The sequence below is a fragment of the Mandrillus leucophaeus genome, unplaced genomic scaffold (genome assembly GCF_000951045.1).
Source record: "Mandrillus leucophaeus isolate KB7577 unplaced genomic scaffold, Mleu.le_1.0 Scaffold227, whole genome shotgun sequence".
Lineage (NCBI taxonomy): Eukaryota > Metazoa > Chordata > Mammalia > Primates > Cercopithecidae > Mandrillus > Mandrillus leucophaeus.
In genome coordinates this window covers 2,906,626-2,916,297 of record NW_012102332.1, presented here as the reverse complement: position 1 = coordinate 2,916,297, position 9,672 = coordinate 2,906,626, and the positions used below count along the sequence as shown (strand labels likewise).

At 53.5% G+C, this 9,672-nt stretch overlaps 1 protein-coding gene across 1 annotated transcript in view; it reads left to right on the top strand.

Moving 5' to 3' along the window:
• OCA2 (oculocutaneous albinism II) overlaps nt 1-9,672 on the top strand; it is a 364,145-nt gene that overhangs the window by 70,973 nt on the left and 283,500 nt on the right. The window contains 4 exon segments of the mRNA XM_011981483.1: nt 1,606-1,678; nt 5,591-5,751; nt 8,009-8,091; nt 9,269-9,422. Coding sequence (XP_011836873.1) covers nt 1,606-1,678; nt 5,591-5,751; nt 8,009-8,091; nt 9,269-9,422 — 471 coding nt within the window.

The following is a 9,672-nucleotide window of genomic DNA, read 5'->3' as shown; positions in this document are numbered from 1 at the left end:
TGTGTACAGGTGGGTGTGTGGTCTACTGTCTGGTTGTGTGTCTGTGTGTGTCCAGGTGGGTGTGTGGTTTCCCGTCTGGTTGTGTGTCTGTGTGAGTGCAGGTGGGTGTGTGGTCCCGTCTCTGGTTGTGTGTGTGCGTGTGGGTGTATGGTCTCCTGTCTCTGGTTGTGTGTCTGTGTGAGTGCAGGTGGGTGTGTGGTCCACTGTCTCTCGTTGTGTGTCTGTGTGTGTGCAGGTGGGTGTGTGGTCTCCTGTCTGTGACTGTGTGTCATGTCTGCGTGTGGTTGTGTGATCCCTGTGCCTGCTCTGTGTTTGTGTGTGTGCACCAGTGTGAGCTGTGTAGGTTGTGTGTGGTCCCCTGTGCCTGCTGCGTGTCTCTGTGTGTGCACCTGTGTGAGCTGTGTAGGTTGTGGTCTGTGACCATGATAGGTTGTGCTTGTGCTTTGCGGAGTTGTTTTGGGTGAGTGCCACTTTTGAGTGTTGCTCTAAGATGGCGTGCATGGGCAGTTGTTGGGAGACCACAGTGGGTGGTAGGTGCTGCTGTGATGGGGGTGTGACTGTAGTGGTGGGCAGGGGTGGGTCTGAGCTGTGTTCCATGATGTGCTCTCCCATGCAGCCTGCCCTGGTGACAGGGCCCCCTGTGCATGATGTGTGTGGCTGTTGCTGGCTGTTTCATGACCTGCACGCGTGACATGTGTGTTGTGGCTCCGTGTGCGTGCAGGAATGTCTGTGGCCCTGGGTCAGCTCTCAGCTGCGACATGAGGACAGCAGGGTGGTGTATGAAGTCAGTGCTGATTGCGTTGAGCTGAGTACAGTCAACTTCTTAATAACCAACCCGTGAGGGAGGAGATCTGTGACCCGGAGAAAGGAAACCTGTGCTAGAAAAGGAAAACCAATTACATTGAGCTCTGAAAGCTTCACGATTTGATATTTTTGGCTACCAATTTGCCTTGCCACTTCCTACTCACATGAATGTGTGGTTCTGAAGCCCCACTGCTCAGCAGGGCCTGGCAGGTGCTCTAAGATTTCAAAGGAACCAGGCTGGGTGGGCCAGGTCTCCCCTGGTCCCTAAGAGCTGACCTGAGCTGTGTCCAGTCTTAGCCTTCTTCTGTGAGATGGACTTTAGGTGATTTGTGGATATATCCAAAATGGAATTTGAGGAATGATTTGAATTTCTATAATCTCATGTTATCATCAGTTTAATTTACTTTTTGATGGTGTATAAGGTGCCTTGCAAATTTCACAAACACCTACTACCACAAACACATGCTCTAACCATTAGAGGGGTCATATTCCTTTATTCTCCAATGTGAGAAAACCACATTTGTACCTCTTTGATGATTTAATTTTATGGCCAGGCATTTAATCCTTAAAATTGGCAGTTATCAATAATCAGAGCCCATTGTAGCTGAACACTGTAATGAATCAGAATAATGAATCAGAATATTTTAATATTTAAGACAAAGCTATTCTGAGTAAGCTGCTGCATTCTGGATACACACAGTAGCCCCATCATCACATCCGTTTTCAACTGTTATCAGAATGATTTCTACCTTCCTGCTGTCATACCACACCTCCGTCATTCAACGTTTCTGATTCTTACAGATTTTGTTCAGCCTGTATCCGGATCAAGGAAAGCTCTGGCAGCTGTTGGCCTTGTCACCGCTGGAGAACTACTGTATCCAAAATCCACTCTGAGATGGCCGGCCGCCTGGCTGAGATCTGAAACGCAGGGAGACACTCACGGACGGTTGTGACTGCTGCTGAAGGCCACGGCACAGGCCACTACCATTCCCACCCACCTGAATGTTGTTTCTCCAGATGTTTGATGAGAGATGGGGTCTCAGGACAGAGGGGCGGGGAGCTCCAGGGAGACAGTGGCGGGGTTGGTGGCGGAGCTCTCCGAGCGAGGAAGGGGGAGAGCAGGGCACATTCCAGCCAGGACCTGGCTTTCCCTAGCTCCCGGATACTCCTTTCCCCCTCATCTCTTGTGCGTTCAGCGTGACCCATCTTCCAGTTCATGCCATCCTGGCTGTGTCACCCGGCTCTGGTGACTGCCACAGCACCTCCTGCTGTGCTTGCTCTGGCCGTCTCGCATGCCTCAGAATTTTTCGTCAGAAGTCATACACATCCTGTAGGATAGTAGACACAGAGGCCAGTGGTGTTTAAGCTTGGAGATGAGCATGCCTTGACTTCTGCAGGCATTAGTTGGAGGGTTCATGTAAATCTAGCAAGAATTCGGCTGTGTTGAGGTTTGCGGTTGCTGTGGCAACCTCCGGTGCACTGGACACTCAGAATTGCGGGCACCCTGCCAGCTGTCTGCTAGACCTTACTCTATGCCCACCCCTGCCACTGGGGTAAGAGCTACTTTTTTCCCCTCCTGCCTTCTCGTAGCTGCAGGAATTCCCACTGCACCCTCCGGCTGCCAGATCTGATGCACTTCCCAAGCAAATGAGGGCCTTTGCTCCTTAGGGAGGATAGAGGCAGCGGGAGAGGGTGAAGCTTGGCATCACTGGGGGATGCTTTCCCGGGATCTTCCCCGGGCTTCCTGTCTTCCTGGGGAGCGTCCGCTGGGGTTCCTGGAGGAAAAGCCTGCGAGAAGATGTGAACACCTCCATCTGTGGCTCTCAGGGGCTGCCACGCTCATGTGAGCCCACACTCGACCTTGAGCAATGTGTACATTTTCTGGTTGAATCCTGCCTGATTCCGAAGTGTGGGGCTGGCACCTGTCCCAGGGAAGCCGCCTCTCCCTACAGTCACCTGTTTTCCTCTAGATTTCAGGCGAGTTGTTTCTGCTGCAGCCTCGTTCTGGGATCAGGAGTGGGCGGTTAACTGATGTCCGCCCAGCCTTTTCTGGGTGAAAGGGTGGGAGCGCTGTTTCCCAGCTCTCCCGCGGGGGTCCAGAGCCTCTTTTGGAATGAACGTGGTCATTCAGGTGTCTGTGCATGAAGGTCCCTGAAGCCCCCGGTGCTGCTAGGGTGGCGGGCTTCCGGGGAGGGTCCTGGAGACGCGGGACCCTCTGATGGGGTGCTCTGATCAGGCCAAATATTTTTGATGATTATTATTTAAAAAGGAATTAATTTAGTTAGCTAAATGGCAAGATTTTTTTTCTTTAGTCTACTTACTTGATAGCCTCAGTGAACTGAAATTTTAGGAAACTGGCTTGCTTTCCTTGCAGTTGCTGTCATCGGTTGCGTAGCCTTGGTTTCTGTCGTCCTTCTGGCAGTCTCACTGCATCTTCCCAGGGCACCCTCTCCTCAGCGAGCGACCTGCCCAGCAACCTTCCAGAAAGGCCTGGCGCTGGAGGCTTTCTGGTGGGTGGGGGGGCCACTAGTCATGGTTTGTGCTTCCCTCTGCTCCGTGGACAGAGGCACCCACAGTTTTAGAAGCTCCCACTTCCATTGGGGTCAGGGCGGTGCTGATGTCAGCGGAGCGCGTGTGCACGTGTTTGTATTTTCTTCATCACTTTAAAACTGTGCCTGAGCCTTAAAGTATCTCTGTGTGAGAGAACCAATGAGCTGTGTGATGCTGACAGACTTTGTTTCTCATTCTTGGGCCTCGACCTCTGCATCGCTTCCCCAGGATGAAGAAAGGCAAGACGTGCCCTGTGTTCCTGGACCCCTCATGAAGTTCGCAGGACACGCCGCCCTCCTGGGCACGACTTCCCGCAGGGGGCAGGGGAGATAGAGCAGCCAGCCGCCAGGCTGACCCAGGAACCTGAAGGGGGAGGCGGGATCCTGTCCAGAAACCGTCCTCAGTGGGACTCAGGCAGGAGGGGGAGATTTCGGGGAACACTGGCACTGAACCTGATCAGTCAGTGGAGATCACAGAGGCCAGCACGACAGTTTGGGGCACCAAGATGGGACGATAGCCTCAGCCCTCTGTTCATCCCACCCGGGACCCAGGGTGCCCCCTTTATTCGAAGGCATTTTGCCGAGTTCCTTCTCGAGCAGCCTGAGTGCCCCAGGCCCACGCGGGACCCCGCGGCCTGAGTGCATCCCCGCAGGGGACAGGCCAGCTTGCCTTTCTTGGCAGGGGTGGGGATGGGTGGGGCCAGGGAGTTCTCGCCTGCTCCCTGCCTGGCCTTCGAATTTGGACGAAGAGGGAGAGAGAGCCTGGGAGAGCTGAAGGCCGCAGGGGGACGATGGGTCACCAGCCACGATGGGGGTGATTTGAGCCTCCAGCAGGCTCCTTGGAAAAGGGCAGCGTTTCCGGCGTTCCCGGCGTTCCCAGGGATTAACAGCGGTTTCTGGAAACTCACGGACCCTCTCGAAAGACCCTGAGCTTTGTGAAGGCTGCAGGCCTGAGGTCTGCTTGGGGAGGAGGGGAAGCCAGCTGGACCCCGCCCCCGACAAGGTGATTCTCAGACAAAGGGCGCGCAGTGTAGACGTGAGGTAGGAGGGGCCTCGGGCTGGTTGGAAAGGCCCAGAGCAACATCCTCAGGGCTGTCGTCTGAGCGGGGAGCTCTGAGGCCTCCTCCCGGCCCTCTGGCCTGTCCTCTGGAGGAGCCTGGGTAAGGGACACCGGGGTTGGCTGCTGTGAGGGGAGAGCTTCTGGAGAAAGCACCACTCTCCTTTAGCTGGTGAATGGCACAGCCACCTTTCTTTCGGAACCTCAGTGTCTCCCGCAGCACAGTCGGGCTGTGTGGGTTCCGTAGTTGCAGGGTCTGTTTTAGAAGCCTGTAATTGCAGCACCTGAAGTGCTTTGTCCCTGAATGGTTATCTGCGGGAGGCCTGTCAGAGGCTCCCAGGGCAACGGGCAAATGAACAGAAGCCAGCAAACTTCCACAAGCAGGTCAGTTATGGGGGCCCTCCCTTCCTTCCGCTCTCCCTTCTTTTCCTCCCTCCCTTCCTACTCTTCTTTGCTGCCTCTTCTTTCTCCTCTCCCTTTCTCTCTCCTTCCCTTCTCCCCATTCTCCCCCTTCTCTCCCTCCTTCCCCCTCCCGTCTTTCCTTTTTCCCAGGTGATGCATTTTGTATCACACCCAGCGTGGCAGCCTGGGCTCTCAGAGGATGTGGAGGAGACTGTGATTCAGAGGGGAGGAGAAAACACCGTTTCCCCACCCTCTTAGCTTCTCCAAGCAGGGCCCTGCAGAGTAGACACGAAGGACGGGTTAACAAGGAAAAGGCACACTCATGTGTTTCATATAAGTGTTGCCTGACAAGAAACAGCTGAGCTTGGGGTTCTGCTGCTAGGCTTGATGAAGAGTGGAGACTCGTGAAAGGCGTGATCGGACGAGAGCACATGAGCAAGCGCAGGAAACGGGCCAGGAGGGGCCCTGGCGAGGCCTGTCCGTTCAGGTCCCTCTTGGCCTCCCTCCATCTTTGGAGCTAAGGATGCACCCTTCCCCCGGTGTGGGGGGCACCTCTCATACGAGGGTCACGACCTGCTTCAGGGGAGTTAGGTCTGGAATGAGGGCTGAGATGTGGGCAATGGGAAAGGCAGGAAGATTGTGTTGATGGCTGAGGGCATGGGGCACCTGGGGAAACGCGTTTCTGCGCACGCTGTCAGAGGAGGGTGTGCGTCTGGCGGGCGGTGGGAACATGGGGTTCCTCCTGCCTGCTTTATGGTTCTCCTTGACACTCCCCCAGCCGTGAACCTCAGCAGCCACGGGGACTCCACGCTGCTGCAGGTGGACCTGGCCGGGGCCCTAGTGGCCGGCGGGCCCAGTCGTTCTGGGAGGGAAGAGCGCCTCCTGGTGGAGCTGACCCAGGCCGACACTTCCGGCTCCAGGTGGCGGCGGCCACAGCAGGTTATGCTGATAATTTATTTGAAAGGATTGTGAAATCTCATTTCATCTCATAATAAATTGTGTTTCCTCTTGAGTGGATTTGATGGGGAGCCACAGGCGAGGACACCCTTCTTAGTTCATTGGCTCTTCTTATCTTTTGCTTTGTCTTTGAAACTCTCTGTTTACCATTTCTCTATTTATAAAATTCTTGCCATTTCAGTAAAATCAGGCTTGCAAGTTCTTTAATCAAAACTGTTTTGCCGGGCCATTGAGGAAATATACATTTGAAATGAAAAACTTTTTTTTTGGTGTTGTAAAAGTGCAGTTAAGTCTGGGCCTTACGTCATGGTTCAGAAGACAGTTCCACAGCACATTACTGTGTTGGTGGACACCTGCCTAAGTTCTGAGCTGCTGCATCTGTGTAGGCCTGTGCGCAGCCTTGTCTCTGAGCCTTGTCAAGCCTTCATTCACATCCTGCAAAGGCAGCTGGGGAGCGGTGTCTGTCGTGGCAGCCCAGAGCCTAGACTCCAGAGGCAGGGCCCCTTCCATGCAAGCCTGGTCCCCGAGCCCTGGCCTGGGAAACTCCACTGCATTACAGAGCCTAGACTCCAGAGGTAGGGCCCCTTCCATGCAAGCCTGGCCCCCGAGCCCTGGCCTCGGAGACTCCACTCTGCATTATCACGGTGACTTCTGCGTGGAAGTCAGCCCCGGTTCATGGATGTTCCGTTATAACCAGTAGCAGGAAACCCCGCCCATGCGCAGGCTGCATCACCTGCAGTGGAGCGTGTGAGGAATGAATGCACCTTCACCTTTCCTGCCTTGCAGAGCATGGTCCACAGAGCTAAGGTCTCGTTATGAACTAGCATGCAGTATCCTGGACCATGGCTGACGCAACACCGATGTTCTGAACCGGCTGCCCTGGCCAGGGTCCTAGGATGTCAACTTGGTTCCCCGTGTGAAGAGCAGAGCCCCTTGGCAAGGGGCTCCTTGGTGATGAGCGATGGCCTTTGCCCTCTGACCTGGGCCTTGCATGGAGAAGGGCAGGACCTCACCCAGCCTGCGGTCCTGCTGCCTCCCCAGCACTTGCATATTAATAACCCAGGTTAAATGATCTGTATGGCACCTCCCTGCTCTCTGGGGTGGCCCTTCCCAACGTGCTGACCCAAAATGCCCACGGGCACCCAAAATGCCCACAGGCAAATCCAGCCCCAGAAACATGGAAACACAAGAGATCTTTACTAAAGGATTTTTCCCCCAGACACGCTCTTTGCAAACACCGAGGTACTTAAAAGAACTTCTCTCATACATATGCTTCTTTGCTTTGACCAGTTTCAGAGATCCTGTTTTCAGTGTCCGTTGTGATTTGTGGGTGAGATTCGCGTCTTCCCATTGAGGATCCCCCTCCCTCCCCAGGCTGCCTCCCTAGCTGATCACTGTCCTGTACCCCAGGGGCAAGAACATGCAAGGCAGGGAATGAAGCTTCACCCTGGGGCCCTTCCTTGCAGGGGCTCCTGTGCACAGGGGTGTGGGAGGTTTGCAGGGGGTGGGTTTGTTGCCTCCAGGTTGCAAGCAGTTGCAGAAGCAGTTCTCAGGACTCAGAGAGCTCAGAAGAGTCCTCCAAGTCTCTAGTAACTTGTAGTGATTCATTTTTTAAATTTAAAAAATTTTTATTAAAAAATTTTTAGAGTTGGGGATCTCACTCTGTTGCCCAGGCTGGAGTGCAGTGGTGTGATCACAGCTCACTGTAACTTTGAACTTCTGGGCTCACGGGATTCTCCTGCCTCCGCCCCTCAGTGGCTGGGACCACAGGCACATGCCACCAGGCCTGGCTAATTTTTAAAATTTTTTTGTGCAGACAGGGGTCTTGCTCTGTTGCCCAGGCTGATCTTGAACTCTTGGCCTCAAGTGATCTCCCACCTTGGCCTCCCAAAGTGGGATTACAGGCGTGAGCCACCGCATCTGGGCATGGTTTGTTTTTCTTGTATTAAATCACTACTTCTATGCCTTTGCACTTTTGTACACTAACGGCATTTTTTCTTTCGAATCCTTTTTCTTAAAGAAAGCTCTCCAAATTGTGGAAATTCCCAGCTCCTAACATCAGAGCTAACATAGGAGCAGTAGCTTCTAACACCAGAGATGTGAGAGCGCAAATAAAGATGCCCCCGTTTCTTTCTTTCTCCTCTTATTTGAAACAAATACCTAGAGCGAGCAGTGCCAGATCCCAGATGGTGTCTCAGGTGAAAAGCCTCACCGTAACTTTATGCTTTGGCTTGTACAGGTCACTCACAACTGGACGGTGTATTTAAATCCGAGGAGAAGCGAGCGCTCGGTGATGAGCAGGACCTTTGAGGTACTGGGCAGGTGAGTTCTCAGTGAGTGAGATGTTGGGGCAGGCTCTTCGGGACACACGCGTTTAAAGGAGTCTGACCTGCAGGACACTGAGTTTCGGCCCACGCAGCACCCGGTCAGCATGTGGCTTGGACACGGTGCTCATGCTGTGTAGACAGTGACCTCAAAGGCTGTGAGAAGGCATCGTAGCCATGGGTGTCGGGATGTAAGAGGGTTGACTGCAGAAGTCATTTTGAAGCAAATGGCAGGTTTTGGTTGATGTTCTAATTTCGTTAATATTGTGAAGCTGTACAGTGGAGAGTTCTAGAAAATTTAGGTTTCTTATTCCTTAACTAATGCTGCTTCATATTCAGTCGGTACTCTTGGTTGGTGTATTAGACAGCTAAGGCTGCCGTATCGTAGTACTACACACTGGGTGGCTTAACTGTCAGACATTTACCTTGTAATTCTAGAGGCTGGAAGTCTGAGGTCAAGGTGTCGACAGGGTCAGTTTCTCCCAAGGCCTCTCACTGGCTTACAGGTGGCCATCCCTCTGTGCCTGTCTTCTGATCTCTCCTTGTATGGACACCCATCCTACTGGATTAGGACTCATCCCCATGGCCTCATTTAACCTTCCTCACCTTTTTAAAGACCCTACGTCTACCTACAGTCCCATTTGGAGGTACTGGGGTTAGGACTTCAACCTAGGAATGGTTTTTGGAGGAAGGGGACACAATTCAGCCCATAAAACGTATTGACTGAACTTGAAAAAACGCTCTGGTGTCCGCTGCCGACCTGTGGTCGCTTGCAGGCTTCTCGTCTGGAGCGTGCCTCCTCACAGAGACTGGAGTTCAAACAGCTGGCTTTGCTCTTAGTTAGCAGGTGAAGTGGTTGGGTATGTTGGGGAGGAGGAAGAGCCAGTTCAATGACTGGCGTCTTCTGTGCAGGCCCCTACTCACTCTTCACTGTCAGGTGGTGTCACAGGGAGGCTGAGGGGCCTGCTTGGACCGGCCCGGCTTGGCCGCAGGGAGGCTGCGTCCTGTGTCTCATGCCGCTGGCCTGTGCTTACTGCTCTTCCAGCTGTGAGATCGGGCATTGGGCTGAATCGTTCTGAGATCCATTTGGATTCTGGTTAATGTCTGGCTGATATAGAGGGAGGTGCCCTAACTGTTGACCTTGTGAACAGTGAGGTTGTCGTTTCGTTCTGCAGAGAGACGGTGTCCATCAGCATCCGGGCCTCCCTCCAGCAGACCCAGGCTGTCCCTCTTTTGATGGCTTATCAGTACCTCCGCGCGAGTGTAGAAGCCCAAGTGACCATCGCCACGGCCATCCTCGCGGGCGTCTACGCGTTGATCATATTCGAGGTAACTTTCACACCTGCCCCCCCCAATCTGTCTGGGCCCACTGTCAGGGAGGCTTGAGACCTCCGACACTCTGGATGGGCTCGGTCCTGACTCCTAAATCTAACTGGACTAGTGTCATCATTCCTGAAGATTAGCATGTCCCTCTCTCTAGGTAGAAAGGGAACCATACAGGAATATTTGCTGAATCTTGGCAACTGACATGAGAAGGATGGGTTTTAGGAGCAGAAGTGTACCTGAGAAAACAGAATGT